Below are 25,355 nucleotides of genomic sequence, written 5' to 3'. Positions count from 1 at the left end.
TTAAGATCTCTGGAAATTGTCCTAAAGGCATATAGCAAATGGAGAAATGTTCATTCAAGAAAATCTATTAAATCCTGGTGAGAACAGAGGGTGTGTGGCATTTGAACCATGACCCATTGGCTTACTCCCTCTCAGCTCTCTCTCTTGGAAATTACTCCAGGTACAAGGATGGCTGATAACACAGAGGAGCCCTCTCCCTCCAATTCTCACTTTACACTACAGTTTTCCCTCAAGCATTTGATAGATCCACTAACCTTTCATGATAAAATCACTCAACAACTTGGAAATAGAAAGAAACTTCTTCAACCTTGTAAAGATTTCTACAGAAAACTGAGTTAACATCATACTCGATGGTGAAAGATTGCTTTCTCTACGACTCAGAAACAAGGTAAAGATGTCTGCTCTTACTCTAGCCAATGCTGTACTGGCAGTGGTAGCTAGGAAAATCAGGCGAGAAGGAGAAAAGGCTTCAAAAGACACTTCAAGAAAGAGAAAAGGCAATCCACAGAGTAGGGGAAAATATTTGACATTTCATACCTGATTAAAGTCTAGTATCCATAATATATTAAAAGCTCTTTTCATATAATTCAAAATAAAAAGACAAACAGTCCAATTAAAAAAAGGGCAAACCATTTGGATGGGTGTTTCTCAAAGAAAGTATAGAAATGGCCAATAATTACGTGGAAAGTTGCCCCAACCCATTAGCCATTAAGTAAATGCATATCAACGGAGAAGGCAATGGCCCCCCACTCCAGTGCTCTCGCCTGGAAAATCCCATGGATGGAGGAGCCTGGTGGGCTCCAGTCCATGGGGTCGCTAAGAGTCAGACACGACTGAGCAACTTCACTTTCAGCTTTCACTTTCATGCATTGGAGAAGGAAATGGCAACCCACTCCAGTGTTCTTGCCTGGAGAATCCCAGGGACGGGGGAGCCTGGCGGGCTGCCATCCATGGGATCGCACAGAGTCGCACACGACTGAAGCAACTTGAATGAATGACTATAATAAAACAGACAATAAATGTTGGTGAGAATACGGAGAAATCAGAACCCTCATACATTGTTGACGGTAGGGTAAAATGATGCAGACCCTTTGCAAGACGGTTTGGCAGTTTCTCAAGATGTTAAACATTGATTTACCACTTAACCAAGCAATTCCACAGCCAGGTATATATCAGGGAAATGAAAATACATGCTCACCCTAAAACTTGTACATGGGGATGTTCACAGCAGCATTATTCATGATAGGCACAAAATGGAAACAACGCAAAAGCCCATCAAGAGATGAGTGCAAGTGTATAAGAGCGTTCAGCCATGGAAGGGGTAGAGTGAGATGTATGTTACGATGTGGACGAAGCTTGAGAACACTATGCTAAGTGAATGAAGGGAGTCTCATGAGACCACGTTGTAGGATCCCGTTTGCACGGAATGTCCAGAGCAGGAAAGCCTAGGAAGACAGGAAGTAGACTGTGGTTGCTTAGGGGAGGAGTGGAGGAGGGTGCGGAATAATTGCTAACGAGTAACAGACATTTTGTAGGGGTGATGAAAATGTATTAGCTTAGGTTGTAGCAAACCCAATTATGAATATAACAAAGAACATTCAATTATACATTTGGCGAATTGTACGGTACTTGAACTATATCTCAATAAAGATATTTTAAAAATTAAAAAATAATCCTTTAGTACTGATGGGAGAGAGACCAGAATACTAGGTCCCCCCCTCCCCCACAGACCACAGAGCATGGCTCCTCATTACTGAGAGTCTGCTTCGACTCTCTGCTGAAGCTGGAGTGTGGTGTCTGCACCCTCTCCAGGCTCAAGCCCTGGAATCTGGAGCTGCGACCTGCATCGGCCTTGCCCTGGAGACAAGCCTTGTTGATGTTCTCTCACTGTGAGGCTCCACAGCAACAAGCACTCCCACCGACTTGGGTGATATGTAATCTGAAGAAGCACTTTCCCCATCTTTCTTGGAAGACTCTGCCCCTATTCTGAGAGAAGTGCTGTTATTCCTACTTAATTGTGGAGCCTGGAACCAGAGATGTGAAGAGCTTGGTGGAGGTCAGTCACCGTGTTAAGGGCAGATTGAAGAGCTGCCCCTCGCCCGCCCCCGCCTCAGCTCAGTGCGCCACTTCCAGCACTTGTTTTCTCCATCTACGCCATGTCTGCTCTGCCTTCTGCTGGGAAGGTGGGGCAGGCCACCCCAAGGTCAGCCCTGCTAGTCCTTGTCTCTCCATGAGATGGATGTCAGGACATCTTCATAAGGGCAGCGGTAGACAAGGGTGCAGTTTCGTGTTTTGGACTGAGAATCAAATGGAGACGTGGCGATTGCCTGCTTTTGAGGAAGGCGCTACTTTCTTGCCTGGTCCGTTGACAGAGATGAGGGCTCTGGTCTATTGAATGACCTCATCCAAGCCTGTTTTGGAGGGTGAGGTGGGGTCAGCAAGAAGAGTGTTGAAGAACTTTACCTTGTTAACCTAGGTAAGTCCATAATCACCTAAGCCTCTAATGCTCCATACCCAGCAGTTTCCCTGTCCTGATAGCAGGCGCCAGGAAGCCTCAGCGTGCCAGTGTTTATTGCTCAGTCATGTCTGACTCTTGCCACCTGATGGACTGTAGCCTGCTAGGCTCCTCTGTTCGTGGAATTCTCCCGGCAAGAATACTAGAGTGGGTTGCCATTCCCCTCTCCAGGGGATCTTCCTGACCCAGAAATCAAATCCCGGTTTCCTGCGTTGCACACTGTCTGAGTCACCAGGGAAGCCCACCAGGAAACCTAGAGGTTCCAGAGTCTCACCTGGAACTCCCAGTGCCCACCTCACGGACGATGCCGTAGCAGACATTTATTAACATCTCTTAATAAACTGAGCTGTTTACTAGCGGGGTCTGAAGGCTCTGAGATTGTGCTTCCCAGCTGCTTACTGAGACCGGGTCACCGATCTAGCTCAGCTGACTTGGGCTGAGAAGGGGGCAGGAGCATCGTGTTCCCTAGAGGCCTGTGCAGTGAGGGTGTCTCTGCCCATAACCTCCGCCCCCGCCCCCGCCCCCGATGACAGGTGGGGCCCTTAACTCCTTCCCACTTGGGCTCCCTGGGTGCACAGCAGGCCAGCCTGAAGACCCTGGCCCATTACAAATCCAGCACAATCCCTGCCTACACATACTCACGATCCATATTACTCATTCTCCCCAGACAGTGACTCCTGAAGTTCCTCCTTGGTGGCGGGTAAAGAAACGACTCTGCAGCCTCCACCTTTGAGGGCTCATGAAAGTATCCTTTCTCACTTGGTTTTACAGAAGAACTATTCCCCCCTCCCTGCACCCCAGGAAGGAGTCTACTTGTTTGGGACACTTGCTGTGTCTAGGCACCACACTGATGCCAGCTCCTGCTTGGCTATTTCCGTACATTTGCGAAATAACTTGTAGGGAATGTGGAAAAGTGTACAAGAATAAGCACATGTTTCTTACCTAAACCTCAAAGCATGTGCTCTAAGGTTTATTCTGCAGAACCCTAGTGTTTGTTCACACACACGAATGGGGAAGCATTATAATATAATTGCTGGTTAATTAAGATTGCTTATGAAGAATAGCGCGTCTGTTCTGCCTTGCAACCACCTGAAGGACCACAGCACACTTTTCAGAAATATATATTGCAGTTCCCTTCACTGAATGTTCGATTCAGCTTTATTTGCGCATTCTGGGTTAGCTGTCGCTTCTGTGGCCCCGTGGTGCAGAGCTGGGCTGTCGCCTGCCCACTCTCCTATCTTCCCTCTTTCCCCTGCTCGTCCTTCCTTCTCTCCCATTTTGAACAAACATACATTTCTCACCTCTCCTGCTGCCTAAGTCACCCAGCAGGCCAGAGCCGAGTCTCCATGCTGTGTGAGTCTGCAAGGCACTGCCCGGGTGGCCCCTGCACACGGCAGGCGCCTGGTCCCGTCTGCTGGCATTCATGGCCGAAGACTGTCGGCTCACAGTCTCTTTTCGTTTACATCATCTGTCCGGAATCTTGAGAACCCATGTGGTGGGGATACGGGGAGCCCTCAGCAATGCTTCTGGAATGAGCATCAGTCTCCCAGCCCAGCTCTCCCTGCAGTGAGCACAGAGCTGCATTGTCTCCCTGAGCGGCTCTGTGACTTCTGCTGCCGGGCGCCAGCATGGAGCACGCAGAGAATGCGGCCTGCTGCTCGGCGCTGCTCCCACCCTGGGGGTTTGCGACCTTGCCTTCCTTCCCCGCTTCCCATCCTGAACACTCTCAGTTGGAGTTTGGGACCATGGCGGTCGTCAACACCTGCCTTTGAGATGCACAAGCTGCCAGAGCCCCGCTGGGCCTGCAGAGCTGAGCTGTGCCATCAGAGGAGATGCGCCGGGCCGGTGTAAGTGCAGGATCCGGTGTCAGGAGCCGGAGAAGCCCCAGGACTTCTGGGCTGATGCCTTGTGTGAGGTGGGAGTGATGTTCTCCTTCAGGGAAGCACCAGGACTCCTCCGGTCTGGGTCCAGGAGGGAGGAACCTTTGAGGGCTCAAGGCAGCGTGAGCGTCATCTGTGCTGCCCTCGTGGTCTCCACAGGACCTGTCTTGCTGCCCAGTGGCCCCAGAGGCCCAGCCGCCCTGGGGATGTCTGGTAACCCCTGAAGAGCTGGCCCATGAAGACTCTGAGCTTCCCCGAGGGGCCCTGGACACCAGGAAATTCCTGGCAGGACCATCTATCTATGCAGACTCCTTGCTGAGCATCCCCCAGCCTGGAAAGAGCAGCTCAGAAGAGGCCGGGGCTCGAGAGGGCAGAGAGGAAGAGTGGGGCCTCGCGGGGCGGGATGATGGGGGTGGTGTCAGAGGAGGCCTCCTCCGGCTCGCTGTCCCCATCGTCTGGGCCTTCTGCCGGGGCCGGGCTGATTCTCACCACGCTGTCCTCAAACTGTACCTGCTTCCTCTTGGCCAGTGAGCCAGCTGGCTCCAGAGGCAGCTCGGTCGGGGTGTCCGGGCGCCGGAGGGCGCTGGGCTTCCTCGTCCCCTTCAGGATGCTCTTCACGTGGATGAAGAGGGAGCCAGGGCCCTGCTTGAGGGCTCCGTGGAAGGTGTAGGTCTGCTCGGTGTCCCCAGAGCCGGTGGTGCTCACCACGCTGCCGGAGGGGTCTGTGTACTGCTCCGGGGGGGCCAGCACCTCTGCTGCAGCCTTGCTCTTTTTCCGCTTGCTCAGCAGGAAGTAGGCCAGACCGGTGATGATGAGCATAGAGCCTGGGAGAGATCTGGGAGGTCAGGATGCTGGACCCATCCTCGAGAAAAGCCAGACACCCACTGTCCCTGCGCAGGCGGCCTGCGCAGCCACCCTTAGGCCCGCAGTGCTCCAGCCCACACACCTAACTTGTCCTCACCGCCCACATCAGACCCTGTGGCAGGCTGCTGCCTGGCCGGCGGGGGATGTCAGCGGGCCAGTCTGTGCTGGGGTCTTCACGGCGACCGCTAGCCAGGGGGCCCTGTGCTGAGGCCCCTCGTGTAGGAAGCTGGTCCCTGTGCTGTTCCTGCCTGTCCTCCCGGCACTGTGCTCAGCCTCCCTCTTAGGGGTGGCTTGCTGGGTCTGGACCTGCAGTGCCTTCAGCAAACCTGGACTCTAGGTTGGATCAGAGCTTCCTTCTATTCCCAGGAGTGGGGACAACCTTCTTCACCACCACCTGCCTCCAGTAAACACACAGGAAGGTGCAAAGCCCTTCGGGTGCAGCTAGCACAGTGTTCACGCCCCTCCTGGCCCTTCACGCAGCCTCCAGGCCAGAGGCCCCTCTGTCTCCTACTGGGAGCCCCTCCTTGTCCAGAGGAAGGCGTGAAGGTGGCTCTCCTGCCTGCCAGGGCCGGAGCCTCCTGTGTGTCTCGCACTCTTTAAAGGTAGGAGGTTGTGGCTCAGTCTGACCTTGGCAGTGCTGAGTCTGACTCTAGTGAAGGCTGCCTGGAGTGGCCCCGAGACGAGGCTCTTCCTTTGAACCTCGTTTCCAAAGGCAGTCAGCTTCCTGGCATTTTACATGGGCATTGAGGAGGGGTGCAGTTTTCACAGCTAGGGAGGGGAGAGAAGCGTCCCAGCAGAAAAAGTCGGCATTGAAACCCAGGAGGTAGAAGCATCCATTTCTGGCTTCTGAGGTCAGAAAACTGGGCTGGCTAGCAGGGTGAGTAGAGGGGCATAGAAGAGGGGTTTGAGGGCCTTTGGGGGTCCCATTTAGTGTGCCTTTCAAGCCAGACTGAGGAGTTTGGACCTGAATGGGTGGGGGCTAAGGAGACACAAGGGTTTGGATGGAGAGTGATCATCTCGCTCCCTCTGAAAGCTTAGATCACACACGAGAATTGGAGAAAAGGTCAGTTCGCTTTTGTGGGTGTGACCTCTGGACATTTACAGGAAAAATGCGTTTCCTGGGACATTCCTGTCTCTTGATCAATTCCTCATCCTGACGATCTATGCCAGGAAGGGGCCAGTGGGGCCCTAGAGCCAGGGTCACTGGAGGCCCGTGAGAGGGGGTTCAGAGCCTCCTGCTCAGAGCCTTCCTGGAGCTCCTACCTGGGATGGTCACATGCCAGACCAGGACGGGGTGGAGGAAGCAGGCCACCGAGAGCAGCATGTAGGCCAGGAACCTCTGGAAGCAGCCCAGCCAGCGGGCCTTCTCTCTTGCTCTGTAGGCCAGGGACCCTGGCTGACACCTGCGGGGAGGAAGTCCAGGATTGGCAGGAAGTAGGGAGGTGCCCGGAAAAGCCCCCGCAATGTAAAAAGCCCTCAGAGTCTGGGGTTGGGTTCCATTATGGCAGTGTTCTTTGCAGCGGCCCGTGGTTGAACTCCTCCCGGGAGGTGAACTCCTCACTGCGGATTTCACAGTTAGGGGCCCTTGCCTGAGCCTCTCCAGAGGGTCTCCAACAGTTTTTCTGAAAGGCCGTGCAGCCACAGCTGTTTGATCCAGCGAGAGGAAGGTAAATGCTCTCAGGAGGCTGCGCAGGTGGTGGGAAGGAGCAGGCGCCTCAGGGGCACCTTGTGAGGCCCCCAGTGTGGTGGGGAAGGGGTGCAGCGCAGCGGACCCTCGGCTGCAGCAGTTGGAGGGCTGTGCATTGTACTGGACACATGGGCGACCGGGCTGGAATCCAGCTGCACCCTGCTCAAAGGGGCCTTGCCTAGACATGAGATGGCATCGGCCTAGAGGGGCTTCTCCGTTAACTGGCATGCAAGGACCACACATGAGCCTGGTAGGTCTGATGCTGCGCAGGTTTCCCTGAGGACGCTTCCTCCAAGTTGCAAAGGAAGTTAGTGTTTGCATTTGATTCCACCTCCTTCGCCCTCTGAGGTGGCCTGAAGCCGGACTTTGCACCCAGCCCAGGCTTGCTTTGCAGGAATGGTAAGGCTGCGTTATGTGGGACCAGAGCCTTCTGCCACGGTCCATTGGTGCCCCCTGGTGGTCATTATTTTGTTACAAACCCAGGGTGGGAATGGAGGAAGTCCAGAGAGGGTAAAATGCCCCTTTAGGGTGAGGGCAGCACCCTCTCCTGCCTGAGAAGCTGCAAGGGTCCCTTAGCAGTGGTGTTCTGCAGAAATGGGGGAAGACTTCTGCCTCAGAGCTAGTGCCCCTGGGGGGCAGCCAGTGGCCTTGTGAGATGCCGGGACAGCTGGATTGGAAGTCTGACTCTTCACGCTGACCGCCTAGGACACAGCTGTGTAGGTTCTGGGAATGCGGTCCAGCACTACTCCTCGGCCACACCGACGACAGCTTTTGTGAGCTGAGCCCGAGTGGGCAGAGGCACAGGCCTCTGTAGCCACGCGGCCTCCCAAGACTGCAGCCCTGTCCCACAGACGGGCCTGGAGGCCGAGGTCCGGACTCGCCCCTGCGTCCTGGCAGGAGGCAGAGTCCGCGCTCAATCCCAGCTCCGCATGCTCCGAGCTGGCCTTCTGTGGCGTCTGCCCCCTGGTGGCTGACTCAGATGGCGGGGACGGTGACCGGGTGTTTCCGGAGGATGAGGACGACTCTGCAAGTGGACGTGTCAGTCCACTCCCTGGTTGGGGGAAGGGTGAAGGGGGCCACTGAGCCCCATGAGCCTGAGCCCAAGTCTGGGCTGGGGCTCACTGCAGGGTTGGGAGGGAACCCAGGCACCGCTGCTCCGGGAGCGGAACACTTCGCAGTTGCGTGCTCTTGGGTGGAGGCATCTGGGGTGTTTGGGACTGGGGGTGTCAGGGGAGCTCCAGAGGCTACTTACTGGAAGCAGACGGACAGCAGCTGAGCCACAAAGTAGGCCCCTTCGCTCACGGAGACGGCGGCTCCTGTGAACCTGTGTGCAGACAGGTGAGGGAGGCCAGACGCTCTTCACGTTCCCTGGGAGTTTTCTCACAGCACCCTGGCCTCCTGGGCTTCTGTGCACAGCTGAACAACGGACCAGGACTTTCTTGACCGAATCCTGCCATCCAGCCAACAGCCACTAGGAGCTACCTGGATGCCAGGCCCTGTGCTGGGCTGGGCTGGGCTGGGCCTTAGCAGTGGGCCTCAGCAGGAGGCTGGGGCCCAGAGGGCAGTGAGGCCCAAGGCAGGCGCCACCACTTTGGCCTCCCACTGCTGCTGGGACACTGGCAGGCATATCCATCCACCCAGGATCACCAGGACTGTGGGTGAGTGAGGAGGACAGGAGGAAGGCCTGCCCTGCTTCTGGGCTCCAGGAGGACAGCGCGCAGTGGCCAGGGACAGGCTCAATGAGACAGGGAGGGCCTTTGGAGCCAGGGAAAGCCACTCTGTCTGGCAGGGGCTCCTGGACCCGGGAGGCATAAGGGGAAAAATTCCAGGCTCTGGGAATGCTGGAGTGACTGGGAAGGCTCTCTTGTGCTCTCCAGAATGGAGTAACGGCTTGGAGGGGCGGTGACTTGGGTGAGTTTGAGAAAGAGTCAGAAGTTCCTGGGGTATAAACTGAGGGATAAGAAGGAAGGCAGAGGCCGGAGGATGACAAATGAGTGTCGGCTGGAGGCTGTGGAATCCACTGAAGTTTGTCGAAGGACCTAGTTTTAAGTGGCTGAGGTGGTGGAGTGGAGATGGGCTGGAAGGCTAGAGTGGGGCTGGGAACTGATGGGTGTGATCCACGTATTAACAGCAAACCAAGGGGGCTGCCCTGCGGAGCAGCCCTGGGGAGGGCTCCTTGGACACAGACCAGGGCACAGTGATGCGGGCGGGTGTGCATGGGAGCAGGTGGGGGCGGAGGAAGCAGCCTGGTGTGCTGCAGGCAGATTGGTGGTCCCTCACGATGGCCTGCTGAGAAGCTGGGTTGTCAGAACCGGCAGGGAAGGGACCCCAGGCTCTCCTCACCCCTGCTCACGTTTTTTTCCCTCTAGGGGGCGTTTGCAGAGGCAACTGGCAGAAGAGAAAGACAGAGGTTGAGAAACTAAAGGGACCCAGGTGGATGACTCTGGGCCCTGCTGGTCTTGGGCTTGGTGATGTGGGCTGAGCTGCTTACCCCTATGAGTTCTTTTAATTTGCAAAACAGACTATATAATGTGCACTTCTGTAACTCTGACGAAGATAAAGGACATAACGTAAGTACAACATTTAACATTTAACTCTATATGCTTGGCATGTAGAGGAGCTCAAATAGAGAGTCCTTTGAACTGACTCCCATCTCTCTAAAAACAAGAGCTTGCTTAATGTTTGCTGAATAAAGAAATGATTGATCAGACGGATAGATGGATGTATGGATGGGTAGGTGGAGGAGTGGGTGGGTGAATAGATGGATGGGTAGGTGGAAGGGTGGCTGTGTGGGTGGGTGGATGAATGGATGGATGGGTGGATGGATGGATGGAATGCTGATCGGTTGGTTTATGGGATGATCTGTCTAAAGTCTTTTCCAAACAAGAGGATATTCCAGAAGCCCCGGCTACTCCTTTCACCTTTGGTACAGAATGGAGCTCATGTGGGCTGTGGGAGGTGCTGCAGGTGAATCTCTGCGGAAGGATTGGGGCAAGCTGGACGAGAACATACTGGCAGGGAGGGGCCCGTGCACACATACTCACAGCAGGTAGAAAGCCAGGCTTTTGAACTGTCCCCGGAGGAAGGTCTCAGTGCCCACGCCGATCAGCACTAAGGGAGGAGGAAGAGGAGGGAAGTGTGGGCTCGGGGGCTCCAGCCATGGTGCTGCCTTGTGCAGCCTCCTTGGCCATGAAGTGAGCGGCCCCTGGGCACTGGGAGCCAGGGGGTCTCTTCTCCATGTGGCACAGGGAGCCACGGCTGGGAAGGAGGGCAAGGAAACTTCTGGATTGGTCTCTGGGAACGGGAGGGGATTTATGCATAAGCACAGAGGCCTTTTAATGCAGCCTCCCCAGAGAAGATGCCTGTCCTCTTCCACACTGGTCATGCCGCCACCCCGAGTGCCCCCTGCAACAGCCCACAGACAGGCCCCGGGCCCCGGGCTCCTCAGCTGCCCTCCAGGTGGAGTGGTGTCAAGGGCCTTCACCAGCCTATAGGCCCACGGGTGCTGTGTGTCTGGGCCTCGGTGCTTGGCCGTGGGACCTGCCCCCACCCCGTTCCCTTGCCCGGATCGCTGTTCCCGCTCTTTTCATGGCCTCGTTTTCACTTGCTGGCTTGGCGGCTGTATCAAACACTCTTGGCTCATCGTGTGGGACCCAGTGCTGATGCAGTCCCTGGAGTTTTGCTCAGACACAAGATGCTGCTCAGCCTTGTCTCGCCTCCTATCTTTTCTTGGCGGTTGGTGTTTGTGCTCAAATACTTGAGCTTCCATTTGTCCAGGATGAATCCATCTCAGAGCCACCTCTGTGGACTTGCTGGGTCCTGGCTGTCTCCTCACTCTCACGGCTTCACTCAGCCAGCCGTGGCTCCGGCCCATCTGCCCGAAGGAGGAAGCACGCCACCGACAGCGTGCAGGCTGTCTGGAGACGTTCTTCCCGCCGCAGTGACCCACGGATCAGACCTCTCTCTGGCCCTGCCTGGTTGCAGCCATGCTTCCTGTGCTCCAGCCCAGGCACCACCCCACATGTCTCTCTGCAGGCTCTGATGGCCCACACTGGTGTTTGCCAGACTGTGACTTCACGGCGCCGGCCCCGCCGAGAGCGAGCGCTGGGCTGCCGCTGTCAGCTGCCGGCGGGGGGCCTCCGTCTCTGCTGCTCTGGGCCTGCTTCCCCGGGCAGTGCTGCCTCTTCCTCTCCCTGGTGGACCCCCTGTGTAAGCTCCCACGCCTGGGCCACCCGAGCTCTTGGTCCACGGCAGAAATTCTGACTTTTGACATGCAGGGTTCTGTCTCTCAGCCGCTAGCCCTTCCACCCGTCACTTCGCGGTGGGATGCAGAAGTCCTTTAGGGAGAAGGGGACAGAGATCTTCCGTCTAGGAAGGGGATACCAGTGTATCCCTAGGGACTGGGTTCTAGCGTGCCCTGTGCTTGGGGGTCAGGGTGGTGGAGGACACCACACCTCTGTCCTCGTCAAGTTGTAGCTGACTTCTGGCTTGTCCCAGGTTGGGAGTCGGGGACACCCTGGAGCTTCATGCCCCTCGGCAGTGCTAACACAGCCTGTAGGGCACTCAGTGGATCGCATATGATGCTCGTACATGTTCTGGTTCCTCCCGGCAGCCCCATGACTCGGGGAGTTCTATACGCCCCCTTCTACAGGGGTGGAGATGAGGCTCAGTGACCTTGTGTAGTTCTCCCAAGGACACATCTAGAAAGTAAAGGACCTACAAAACAAAATTGAGAATTCTAGCTCCAGGCATTGGACTATTTCCTGGTTTCCACTGTGGACGTGTGTGTGTGTGATGCAGTGTGTGTGTGTGTGTGTGTGTGTGTGAGATGCAGTGTGTGTGTGTGTGTGTGTGTGATGCAGTGTGTGTGAGATGCAGTGTGTGTGTGTGTGTGTGTGATGCAGTGTGTGTGTGTGAGATGCAGTGTGTGTGTGTGTGATGCAGTGTGTGTGTGTGTGTGATGCAGTGTGTGTGTGATGCAGTGTGCGTGCGATGCAGTGTGTGTGTGTGATGCAGTGTGTGTGTGTGTGTGATGCAGTGTGTGTGTGTGTGATGCAGTGTGTGTGTGTGTGTGTGATGCAGCAAATATCCATATATTTAGTTTTCACTATGTTTTCTGTACAGTTTTTGGCATTTGCATTTATTAACTTATTTAAGGGCTTCTCAAGTGCCTCTAGGTCAGGAAGATCCCCTGGAGAAGAGAATGGCAACCCACTCCAGGATTCTTGCCTGGAGAATCCCATGGACGGAGGAGCCTGGCAGGCTACAGTCCATCGGGTCACAAAGAGTCGGACACGACTGAAGCGACTTAGCGTACCACACAACTTAGTTAGTCCTCACAGGAGTTTTCTGTGAGAGTACTATGTTACCCTCATTTTACGTAAGAGGTGATGGAGGCGTAGAGAGTATAAGTGAGACCAGCCCGTCAGCCAGCCACTCGGGGACGTCTAAGTCAGATCCTGCATTTTAGGTTCAATTTGCCAGTTAATAGTTCTGCTGATCTCTCTGAGGACTCAGTGAGTTAATTAATGCCAAGCACATCATAGGTGCTCAATGAAATCACTAATTTCTGGCACAAGAATACAGCCCAGCCCAGGTAAGGATCTTCCCACAGGGCCTGTGGGAAGGGACCCTCTGCCCAAGGCGATTCTTACGGTTGTTCACCTCTGGGGTGAGGCAGGGCCTTCTTTCACCTCTGTGCTCTTTGCACATTTGCACTGGCTCCTGGTGGGTGACCAGCAGATGGCAGGAGAGGTTCTTGGGAACTCGGCCCCTTTCCCTAACTTGCACCCCTTTGGCACATGGAGAGCTATTTTGATCTCTTTAAACAGAGCCCAATAGTCAAAGGGGGCATTTCAGGAACCCTCTAGAGGCAGTGCTGCTTGTGGCTTAAAAAATGAGAATAACAGGGACTTCCCTGATGCCCTAGTGGGTAAGATTCTGCACTTCCAGTGCAGAGGGTGTGGGTTTGAGAACTGGCTGGAGAACTAAGGTCTGCCATGCTGCATGGTGAGGCCAAAACAGAAAAAGAAAATTAAAAAATGAGAATAACAATAGGAAAAAGAGCTGGGTTGGAATCCTGGTTCTGAGTGGGTAATTGTGGATAAGTAGTTAAACCATGGAGAAGGAAATGGCAACCCACTCCAGTGTTCTTGCCTGGAGAATCCCAGGGACGGGAGAGCCTGGTGGGCCGCCGTCTATGGGGTCACACAGAGTCGGACACGACTGAAGCGACTTAGCAACAGCAGCAGTTAAACCATGGGGCTTCCCAGGTGGCGCTAGCGATCAAGAATCTGACTGTCAAAGCAGGAGACGTAAGATAGGCAGGTGGGATCCCCGGGTCGGGAAGGTCCCCTGGAGGAGGGCATGGCAACCCTCTCCAGTACTCTTGCCTGGAGAATCCCATGGACAGGGGAGCCTGGTGGGCCAGATCCGTAGGGTCACAAAAAGTCAGACACGACTGAAGAGATTTAGTACACGTGTCCTCTGATCCGGGTTTGCCAAGTGTGGAATGAGTAGACTTAGTTATATCTCCCAGAGTTGTTGCTTAGATTGGGGAAAATAGTGTGTTTTGTGCTGAGAGACGCCAGGTGGTCCAGACACACGCGCTCCTTCCTCCCTCTGACTCTGCTCAGCTCTCCCAGCCCCCAGGCAGCCCATTTTGGAGCAAGGGAGGCGAGGCCGCCCTCCCAAGGGCTCTCAACCAACAATAAGCATGTTACTTCTGCAAGCCCAGGGACAGAGGGAATGGCCTTTGGTTGGAGGAGGAGAGCAGGGGGCTGGAGTTGGGAGCATGACCCCTCAGGCCAAGAGATCCACAGAGGATTCTCATGGGAGGCCTGTAAGGCCCTTTGACACTGGGGCCAAGGGCTCCCCTGCTTGATCCTCCTAGTTTTGGGGCTCATGTTCTCAAAGGCAGACCACTGACATTGTGGCAGTGCAGATGGGTGTGAAGTCTTTCCTTTCCTCTGTACCCATCTGTCTGCTTGTGGCCTGGCCCCTGCTTCTGCCTGGCCGCTGCCTGCCCAGGCTGCACGGCGTCTCCCGGCAGCTGTTCCTGGACTGTGCTTCCGTCTCATCTTCCGTGGTTCTGCAGGGCTCTGCGTAAATGGGCCAACCTACATCAGCCACTCACCCCAACAAATGACGCTGGGGGTCTTGTCTTGAGCTGGGGCCGGGGATAGAAGAGCTGAGAGTGTGAGGATGAAGGTGGGGGACAAAGGCCATCACGTCTCCCGAATCAAGGCTTCATTCTAACAACGTCTCTATAAGAAGAATTGCCCCAGACCCGCCTTGATTCTGAGCTGCCTCGTTGTTTGTGCTGCAGGGGGTGCTGGGTGGAGTGGTATGTGGGCTTCTACATTCCCACCGAGCGGCCTTAGACTCCTTCCATCCCTCCTGGTCACCCATCCTGTGGGGTCCTCTTGCCCTGGTCCAGCCCAACAGAACCACTTACAAGCCCGCCCGACACAGCCCGTCCCACCCTCCATCTCACTCCCCCTCACAGTCCCTGGGGAAGCATCGTTCCTGGAGTTTTGTAATAATCAGCATCTGTGGGAAAGCCTGGCCTCTTCATCTCATTCCCTGGCCTCGGATTTCTTTCCCTCTTGTCTGGGCTGTGTCCAGCCACAGTACAGTATTTTCTTCTCCCAGAGGCCAGGGCTTTCTTCTGAGTTGCCATCCTGAGCTGTTTGTTCTAATCAGCCTTAGCAGGGATCAGAGATTCTAGACCTGTGGTGCAGGCCTGGGCCAGGCACACAGCAGAGCATATTTCCAGGCATCTCAAAGCTCTGGTCCCAGAGTGTGGCTGGACAGAAGTGTGGGTGGATGTGCTGGGCTGCAGCAAAGAGAATGGGAAGCTTGATCAGAAAAGCAGAATCCGGTTCCTCACACAAATGGTAACTCCTTTGTCTGCATCTCTATTCCAGAAAATGGGGATCATAAAACATGCATAACTGGCTATGAGCCTCAGCCTTAGTAAATTATAGAGTGTTGTGCAAATGTAGTTGATGGTTAATAGCATTATTAGGAGAGGCAGGGCATTCCCATCTGTAGCCATGGGGAAGGGGAGGGTTTATGCTTATCCTTTCCTTCCATTAACACATGTTTGTATTGTGGCTCAAGAGCTCTTCTCTGTGTACAAATGTTGGTCATTGATTCTCCTGTCGGGCAGATCCATTCTGCAGTCTCAACTGCTGTAAATGGTCCGAAGCCCCATCTACCTTTACATCTGCGTGTAAGCCTCTCTGTGCGTCCTCCTAAGTACCCATGTGCCCCTGAGGATGGGGCCTGCCTGGGTTAGGGTTAAGGTAATGGCTAAGAGGCTATCTCCGCAAATTCTGACCTCTGCTTCCTTTGCTTCAGGGCCAGCGTCAGGGCTGTTTGGAGCTTATCAGCCACTGGGTTGAGTTTTGACACCTGTCTTGCATTCAGTGCAAGCTTCCCTGGGGGCTCAGACAGTAAAGGACCTGCCTGCCAGTGCAGGAGACCTGGGTTTGATCCTGGGTCGGGAAGATCCTTGGAGAAGGGAAAAGCAACCCACTCCAGTGTTCTTGCCGGGAGAATCCCGTGGACAGAGGAGCCTGGTGAGCTACAGTCCGTGGGGTCACAAAGGTTTGGACACGACTGCGTGAGTAACACTTGCACTTTCACTCACATTCAGTGCGGTGTCCTGGTGAGAACGTAGGACACTCCTCAGAGGTCACTGGAGGCCGTGCTAACTGACTTTCCGCGCCAGGCAGTGGTCTTGGCCCTGGATGCCTGGGGAGCTGGGGGAGAAGGTTGTGCTCACTGCTGCTGAAGGTGCCTCTTAACACCCCACATTGTATTTACTGATTTTCTTCATCCACAGCTATGGCATATCTCCTACTGGTCATGATGTCTGCAGGGACATCTCTGGTAGGGAAACGCTGGTCTGATGACAATGGCTGGGGATGGTTCAGAAGGGGTCACGGCTGACTGTAGACCTGAAAGCTATATCTGCACCATTTCTAAGAACCCAGAGATGCAGGAACTAGCTGCTAAGAATCCAGTGAGACAGGAAGGTAGTAGTTGCAAGCTTCTTAACTCAGAAGGAGCTGTGGCAGATTCGAAGTACGGCACGGAAGTTTGCTCGGGTGTTGAGAGCCATTCAGCGGACAGCTAGGGACCAGGGTTCAGACACAAGAACAGACCAAGATTTTATAGAAGAAAATTTTAGATGTTCAGTTAGAAGAGATTAGAGTATAGGGTGGTCCTTTGTGCCCTCCATCAGCACTCACATGCCTGCTTAGGCAGAATATTCTGAAAGCAAGAGAGTCCTGTTTCTCTACCAGATTCTCTGTCTTAGACTGTAGGGGACCATTCAAGAGGTCTATTTTGTCTGGCTTTGTAGATTGGCCGAAGTGCCTTGGCAGGTGGCAGTGATGCCTCCCCAGTCTTCATCCCCTTGGTATCCACACCCTTTGTTATATGCCAGCGCAGTCCCTTGCACTAAAGAGAAGTCTGTCTCCTCACCCCTTGAATCTGGGCTCAGCACTGTGACTTGCTTTGGACAGCAGGATTGTCAGGTAACAGGCAAGCACAGATGTGAAACGGACTTGGGAACCGGACCTGTCCTCTCGTGTCCCTGCCATTATCGTAGGCGTGTGTCTATGCCAGCCTGCTGGAGCACCGGGGGCCTTATCACCACAGCCAAGGCGAGTCTAGATGGACCAACAGCTGTCTGATCCTCAGAGAGGTGAGCACACTCGGTGTGAGCAGAGCCTTCTGGCCTACTCGCCCAGATGTGCAAACAATAAAAGCTTATTTCTGGGGACGCCTCTTGCCGTCCGGTGGTTAAGACTGTGTTTCCACTGCAGGGGATGTGGGTTTGATCTTGGGTCCAAGGACTAAGATTCTGCATGCCTTGCAGACACACACGCAAAGCTTATGGCTGTATGTCCAAGGCTTTGAAGTAACAGCATTATTTTGGCAATAGATAGCTGACGTATCTACTACTGAAAACGGCGTCACCATGCGATGAGCCGCGTGCGTTTAAGCGTGCGACTCACTGAGTATTAATACATGCGTACACCAGGGAAACCACTGCTCCACTCACAATAATGGACACATGTATCACCCCAGAGTTTCCTTGTGTCTTGTAACCCTAACCCTCCCACCTTTGTATCCTCTCCCTTGTGTACGTTCTTGCCAAGTCACTTCAGCTGTGTCTGACTCTTTGGGACCCTGTGGAACGTAGCCTGCCTCTGTCTCCTCTGTCCATGGAATTTTCCAGGCAAGAACACTGGAGTGGCTTGCCGGGCCCTCCTTCGGGGATCTTCCTCACCCAGGGGTCAGGCCTGCGCCTCTTCCATCTCCGGCACTGGCAGGCGGGCTCTCCATCACGGTGCCACCTGGGCACCCCCGTATCCCCTCCCGGGAGCCGCCAACCTATCTTCTGTCACTCGAGATTAGTTTGCATTTTATGGACATTTATACAAATGGGATCATACAAGATGTACTCCTTTTTTTTGCTATCTCTTTCACTCATCATAATTATTCTGAGATTTGTTCATATTATAGTATCAATTGGTCATGCCTTTCTATTGCCGAGTAGTATGGATAAATACTTTGCTTTATAACTTATCTGTTGATTGGCACTTGGGTTGTTTCTAGTTTGGGCTATTACAAATAAAAATATTATGAGTCTTTAAGTACAATGTTTGTATCAACATAGACTTTCTTTTCTCTTGGATAAATATCCGGAAGCAAAATGCCTGGATCATGTGGTAGGTGTATGTTTAATTTTTAAAGAAACTGCAAAACCATTTCCATAGTGAGTATACCATCTTAAATTCCCATCAGTAGTTTATGAGAGTTCCACATCCTTGCCAACACTTCAGCATTTGGTATAGTGAGTCTTTTGAATTTCAGCCTTTCCAGTAGGTATCTGGCAGTATCTCATTGTGGTTTTGACTTGTGTTTTCCAAATGACCACTGATGTGGACTGTTTTCTCATGTGCTTATTTATCATCGTGTCTCTGCTGATTTATTTTTCATTCTTTTAACATTATACTTTCAAGAGTGATGTTTTTAAGTTTGAAGTGATGCAGTTTATCAATTTGTTCTTCTATGAATTGGACTTTTAATATTGTACGTAGAAACATCTCTGCCTAACACATCACTAAGGTTTTATCCTATCGTCTAGAAGTTTTATAGTCTTGGGTTTTACATTTAAGTCTAACCATTTTGAATCATTTCTTTGTGGGTATCCTTTAAAAAACTTTTTTTTGGCTACACCATGTGGCATGTGCTCAGTCAGGAACTGAACACGTGCCCCTGCGCTGGACGTACAGAGTCTTCACCACTGGGTCACCAGTGGTCTTGTGATTTCTTTGTCTAGTTTTGATAACAGAATAATGCTAGTTCATAGAGTGACTTGTGAATGATCTCCTCCTTTTTGAATTTCTGGAAGGGCTACATAGCAGAGTATTAACTCTTCCTTCAGGGTTATAAGAGTCAAGGTGAAGAAACCACCCGGGACAATATACTGCCTTTTGCTGACATGGTTTACATGGAGGGCCCCTACAGACTTTCACTGATGCTGCTGGTGATACTGACCTGCATGCAGAATGACACCCTTCTTGTAGAAACCCACAGAAGAAATTTCTTCTGGATCTTGGTTTCAAGTCAAAGTATTTGGCTCAAGTATTTGATTCTTATGCTTTCTTGTATTCAAAGAGAATGTATGTGCTCACTCACCTTCCATATGGCAGCTTTCCTGGCCTTAGGAAACAATGACTATGCCTCCAGTTATTCTCTGTTTTTGCTGCACATACCATGTTTCTTTATCAGATTTTTACCCAGGCCTGTGGCAAGCTAGGAAGGCTCAGGGGACAGCCCCGCATTAGCCGTTTGTTTCTGGCTGCCTTCCTTCTTGATAACAGTTCTCTTCAGTTGGTTGCACAGACTAAAGAATAATCTTAAAAGAACTGTTAGCCCACAAAAAATATAATGAGGCTACCATCTTTCTTCTGGTTTCATCACTACACGTGGTGTAGGAATAACCAGCGTCCTGTGGGGTGATCTCAATGGCCCAAGCTCAAAATGTGAAGAAAAATATGGCTCAGGGTAAGAGCTTTCACAATATCACCCCCTTTTCCTTTCTAGCCTCAAGGATCATATGTTAGCTTGTTCCTTTCCTCTGATCTTCCTTTTCCATCCTGCAAGGAGGTCCCACAGCTCACACTGTGCAGTTCATAGGTCCTACACATTCTTCTAAAATTAGACAGTGCTGAGCAACAGTCTATGCACCACGCTGTTTGCTGCTTTAGTCATTGCATGCTCATGACCCCAGAAGGCAGATGAACTTGTTATCCGTACTTCATAGATGAGAAAACTGACATTTAAAATGAGTAGGTGACATGCCAAAGGTCATATGTCTAGTAGAGAGGGACACAGATTCACCCTCCCAAAAACTATGCTTCAGAGCCAGGCACTGGGATATGTATTTACTAGCTTGTCTCCCTGGTCAGATCATACCCGTCTCTAGGTTAGAGGTCATACCATTCTAATCTATGTGTCCCATTGTGCCAAGTGGGAACTCCGCCAATATTTTCCAGATAAATGAGTCTTAGGTGGACTTCTAGACGTTTTGTTCTAACTCTAAGAAGGAGGAGAGTGAAGTGAAAGTGTCTGCTGTTCAGCTGTGTCTGATTCTTTGTGACCCCATGGACTGTAGCCCACCGGGCTCCTCCCTGTCCATGGAATTCTCCAGGCAAGAATACTGCAGTGGGTAACTATTCTCGTCTCCGGGAATCTTCCTGACTCGGGGATCGAGCGTGGGTCTCCCGCTTTGCAGGAGGATTCTTTACTGTCTGAGCTGCCAGGGAAGCTCCTAATAAGGAAGTCACAGGCATAAAGAAATAGAGAGAGAAATGCCTGGACCAAGTTTACCATCTCCCAATGGTAGGAGAATCTTCCCGGGTGGCTCAGACGGTGCAGCGTCTGCCTCCAATGCGGGAGACCCGGGTTCAATCCCTGGGTCAGGAAGATCTCCTGGAGAAGGAAATGGCACCCCACTCCAGTATTCTTGGCTGGAAAATCCCATGGATGGAGGAGCCTGGTAGGCTACAGTCCATGGGGTCACAAAGAGTCAGACATGCCTGAGCGACTTCACTTTCACATAATGGTAGGAGGTTGGAACAAAGACGGGAATATTTCATTTGCTCATTGGGACAATCAGAGTGGAAAACAGTCTATATCCACTTATAAGATCTGAGAACAATAAGGTCTTGCTTGGGTAATAAAGCCACCTGCAGACTGTTGGAGTGCATGAAGCTTCCCTAGGTGGCAGGAGAAGGTCACAGGGACATACATTTGAGAAGGGTGGACATCAGTACGAAGGGCCCAAGATGACCGTCCCAGAAGCATCAGTTGTTTTTCTTTCAAAGGCTTTAAATAGGACTAAAGTCAGACTATGCATTTGCTGTACTCTTTAAAAAATAATGAGAACATCTAGGTTTAAATGCTTCCTTTATCCTGGTCTATATTAATAAGCCAAGTCTCCATTTGAGTGGGCTGTGCAAGGCATGGGGCTGTCAGGAACGCAGCTCTGTCGTTTATGCAGAGAAGAGGTTAATGGGTCAAGAACCTGGAACAAAACAAAATTCCTAAGTGACCCCAGGTTGATCCCACACTGATTTGTGATAGGCAGGATTTGCTTAAAACGGCTTTGTCTCAAGCCAGCTCGTTTTCCTGTTGGCCGTGTGGTGTCCTCTTGGGAGATGTGTGCCGACAGCCCCCAGACACACTTCTGTATGAGGTCATACCATCCTAATCCACGTGCCTACGTTGCCCGAAGTGGGGACTCCGTCAGTGTCTGCCAGTTGAATGGACCCTAGGTGGACTCCAGACTTTCTGTTCCACTGCATCAGCACGCGGTGACGGGCAGACTGGCGCTCCAACACCAGACCTGCTCCTTGCAGTGTGCTCAGTTGCTAAGTCGTGTCCGACTCGTTGCAACCCCGTGGACTGCAGCCCGCCAGGCTCCTCTGTCCATAGGAGTTTCTGGCAAGAATACTGGAGCGGGCTGTTGTGCCCTCCTCCAGGGGATCTTCCTGAGCCAGGGATCAAACCCATGTTTCCTGAATTACAGGCGGATTCTTTACCGCTGTGCCACCTGGGAAGACCAAACCTGCTGTTCACTGGCTGTTTAACCTCCCCCAAACTACCTGAACATTCTAACGCTTCACTTCCTCATTTACCAAATGAGGTTGAGCTCAGCGCTTGGTCCTTTTGGACACTGGTACGTCTGTAGCAGTGACTTTAATTAATAATTGACTTTCGAGTGTGTTGTCAGTCCGGTATCTCTGGACACATACATGGAAGGTCCTACTGTGACAATTCCCTCTGGAAATGTGTGCAGATTTGTCTGTCCCAGAGGAGGTGCAGGAGTGAGTTTGGCTGGAGAGAGTCATGGTGCTGCTGCTCAAAGCATGCTTGGGAATCATTCAAAGAGCATGAGTGGTTGGATTAAATATCAGTGACTTTACAGATCTAGAGAACGAATGAATGGCTACCCGTGGGGACACAGAGGGTGAAGGGCAATAGAAGCAGGCAAAAGAAACACAAAGGGTTATTGTGGAATTATACGAAATCACGTGTGTGAAACTTTTGAAAGTAAAGTACTATAGAATTAAACGAATCTTTCATTCCGTAAAATCGATCACATAATATTGCAGATAAATGAAGGCTAGTCTTTAGATTTAGGAAGTGTTTGGTCAACCTCCCTTTGTTTCCGTGCAACTCTGTCCACTCTCGCCATGACCCCGCCTGCCTGAGGCTGTGCCCGGCCCGGATGGACCGATGGTGGGGGCACTAGACTGCCAGGGTGGCCTCACCCAGTCACAAGTGTGTCTGTGTGTCTGGCGCCACATCTCAGCAAAGGAGGGACTCCCGGTGCCTTCCATGGCCAGGGAAGGGGTGCCAATGAAAGAAGCTAGCCAAGTGTGTGGCAACTGGGGTCTGTGATGGTCTGGGAAACTTACGACTGATCCAAGGCAAGAACAGTCTCATTTTCTGACTTTAAAACACTTCTGTCTGGGATGGAATCTGCGAAGCCTGGGTGCCCTTCTTTGGCAGTGGCACTCGTGTGCACTTGTGCTGTGGGGCTGGCTGTGGGGTGGGGCAGCAGTGGCCTGGGGGACCCTGGACACCCTAGCGGAGCTTCCTCTAGAGGGGCTGAACGGGGAGTAAGAGGCGAGCGGAGCCAAGAGCCGCTGCACAAGGCATGTGTTGGCCACAGCTGCGGTGCTCGCCACCCTGGTGTGTGTCCCCGGGGCCGGGCACCTTCTGAGCTGCCCACAGCCTCAGGTCCTTCTGCAGAGGGAGAGGGAAACGCGGGAGGGGCTGCTGGGTCAGGAGCTGCCTGATCCCTGCAGGCGGCACCCGGGTGACCTGGCTCACACGCTTTTCCTAGTTTCTAGGAAACTCGGGTTCCTCCGCACAGGGGGACCGGGGCTACTCTAGGTTTCCCAGGGTTTCTGCAAAGTGACAGCCTCTGTCTCAAGTCTGATTTCCCCTCTAGCAGCAATGCCCCTATTCACAAGGCCTGGACTTCTCAACAGAGGATTTCAAGAAAAAAAAAAAGGCTTAAGGGAATAAGGAATTTGCAGATCTTACACTCTGGAAATAGGCCAGCAGTTCAGGGATGCTGAAAGAAACTTGAGATTTTCCTAAGATGACTAACACCCCTCTTTCTAGCTTCCCACCTGCTCCTAGCACGCTAGAAAGCCCCCAAACACCAGCCTGGACATTAGAAAGCAATACGGTGTCCTATATTTAGCCTGGTCCCTGTATCAAAACCAAGTGGGAGGCCCATCCTCTGCATCAACAGGGGCTTTCTGCAAGAGATGAGGGTTGTGGTTCAGAGGCGCAGTTTGTGTATCTGTGTGGTGTTTGTGGTGTGTGTGTGTGGGAGGGGCTATATGTGTGTTGCTGCAGACCCTTCCACTGGCTGAGATAAATCAGACTTTTAAACTGTCTGCAGCTAATCCATTAGAAGTCCATAAACCTCTTAAAACAGCTTCCCAACGGAGCCAGGCCTCCCATCCAGGCAGAGTATGACAGGGAGAAGTGTCACTGTGATTTCTGACAAATGAAAGGGGTGCGTTTTACATATTTGGAAACCAAGACTTAGAGGACGGCAGGATGGAGCCCAGACCAGCAGTGGTAGAGGGTAGGACCCCAGACACAGAAACCCTTCGGGTTAACCTCCCTCCCACAGGCTGGATGGGAAGGTGGCTTGGGGCTCTTTCCTCTAGGTGCAAGCCACATGGCGGTTCCAGCAGAGGCTGGAGCTGAGGCCTCCATTTGTTATTTACCCAGAACCCCCGGCAGAGCGATTCTGGACCCTCCAGTGCCCCTGGGGCATGGGGCTTCTTGCCCTGGGAAGAAGGGGCTCTTTGGCCAGAGTCCTGGCCTTTTAAAAAGTCGAGGGATCAGGGTTCCACGTCTGCTGTCCCCTTGACTTGTAGCATGACCTTGAACAAGGTCACTACCCCTATTTGAACTTCAGTGCTCTGTTTTGTAACAGGATGGGTGGGATTAGGGTTGACGACAGCCCTCCTTGTGCTACCTCAGGGCTCCTGCGAGGAAAGTCTGCACAGATCTCCTTGGAGCTCTGAAGTATGTCCTAGGGCTTCTCTCAAGAGGCTTACACACTCAGTTCCACTTAGCTGTGCTCAGTTCATGCATCCTTGATCTTCCAAAACACCCGGCCAGCAGGTCCAGTTATCTTTATCATAAAGACCAGAAAGCACGACCCCAGAGCACCCAGCTGGCTTTCCCCAGGTCGTGCATCGGTGAGTGACAGGGCTGGGGACTAGCACTTTTGAGATCAGCTGGGGGCTGTTTCCCGTTTGCCGAGATGCAGGCACAAGGTTGTGAGCAGTAGTGGGAAGGCAAGGCTTGATCAGCAGTGGGTGTCTCTTCCCGGGCTTTAAAGTTCAGAGGGGCCCAGCGCTAAGGGTTCAGAGTGCTGCTTGCTCACTTTCCCAGTGAAGGTCCTGACCACCCCGGGGGCACCGGGCTCAGGACCGGGTTCGAGCTGGGGAAGTGAGCAGGCAGAGCTCAGAGTCACAGCTGCTCAGGTTCTTCTGTAACCATCCGTCTTCCCAGCAAGCCGGGCTGGGTGGGGAGGAGCAGCCCAGCGTGGGGAACTGTTTCTTCCCCAAACCCATGGTGCTTTAAGGGAAGCCTGGGATCTCCGAGCGTAGCTTCCCTCCGTGAGGTGGGCTGTGGTCGGCATAAAACCAAGTGCGGTCCACTGGCCGTTTCCACGTCCCTCCAGTGAGGAATCCGGTTTTACCTTGGCCCGGCCCTTTACACTTTCACCTCAGGTCTCCCCCATCCACCTTGCAACAGTCCCCAGGAAGGGGGGTGGCCCCCTCAACTCATTTCACAGATGGCAATGCTGAGGGTTCCCAAAGTCACACGGACGGTGGGTGGCCAAGCAGAGATTCCGTGCCGTGCCCCCGGATCCCAGCCCCAGGCTCACCCTGCTGCGTCTGCCGCTGCCCTGAGGAGCCGTGTTTCTGGGCTTTGGGGGGAGGAGGAGATGTGGCCAGGTGTTCCCGCCCATCCCCCCTGGTCGGCGCCCGCCCCTTGGGCAGCCCTGTGTGCTGTGCTCAGTGCGCAGGGGGCCGGAGCTGGCAGGCAGGGTCTTACCTGCAGCGGTGGTGATGCCCAGGAGCCGACAGGTGTACTCCAGCCCCGTCCAGAACACCTGCTGCTTCATGGCGCCAGGGGCGAGGCAGGGTCCAGGCAGGGCAGGCAGCAGAAGCTCTAGCCCGAGAGGCTCCAGGTTGCCTGTGTGCAGCGGGAGGCTGTGGCTGCCAGCTCTGGGCTTGTGCACCCTGCCTTCCCAAACCAGTCCAGGCCACCTCAGCCTGGCCGAGGTGTGAATAGAGCTCACCTTCCCAGCTTGCCAGGTGCTCAGCTTAATCATTACCTTGGAAGAATGCCCTCACTGCTCAGCACAGCCAGGGCCTGGTCTGGAGCTGCCGCGGCCCCAGCGAGGCTGCCGGAGATCAGGCCGATTAGGGCTGGGCTGGAGGCAGCCTGGAGCTGGCAATTAACTGTTTCTGGCTGGGAGGAGGGAGTCAGCCAGGGAGCCAGCCCAGGCTGTTCCTTAGTGGGCAGCAGAAAGGCCCAGAGAGAGTCACACCTGGGCCTCAAGCCTGAGGGTCTGAGAGTCGGTGTCTGGCAGCTTTGGGTCTGTGTGTGTGTATGGGAGAGAGGCATGTGTCTTTAAATTCCAGAAACAACTTTTGAAAGGAGTCCCAAGCTTCTATTCTTCTGCGCATAGGTGGATTAGAAAGCTTTCAAGTCTGTGGCACGTTTGGACTCTGACTAGACGTGCTTAGCTCAGGCCCATGCCACACACAGA

The 25,355-nt window shown here is 53.2% G+C and overlaps 1 protein-coding gene across 1 annotated transcript; it reads right to left on the bottom strand.

The window, feature by feature from the left end:
• Positions 1-547: 547 nt before the first annotated feature.
• Positions 548-24,900, bottom strand: TMEM72 (transmembrane protein 72). The gene is made up of 5 exons (XM_040242808.1): positions 24,635-24,900; positions 9,991-10,057; positions 8,199-8,270; positions 6,523-6,662; positions 548-5,219 (listed from the first exon to the last, which is right to left on the bottom strand). The coding sequence occupies exons 1-5, from the start codon at positions 24,702-24,704 to the stop codon at positions 4,741-4,743; spliced, it is 828 nt and encodes a 275-aa protein (XP_040098742.1). The 5' UTR covers positions 24,705-24,900; the 3' UTR covers positions 548-4,740.
• Positions 24,901-25,355: the final 455 nt, after the last annotated feature.

Source organism: Oryx dammah, unplaced genomic scaffold (assembly GCF_014754425.2).
Source record: "Oryx dammah isolate SB20612 unplaced genomic scaffold, SCBI_Odam_1.1 HiC_scaffold_6, whole genome shotgun sequence".
NCBI lineage: Eukaryota > Metazoa > Chordata > Mammalia > Artiodactyla > Bovidae > Oryx > Oryx dammah.
The sequence above is the reverse complement of the archived record's forward strand: the minus strand, read 5'-3'. Positions and strand labels throughout refer to the sequence as shown.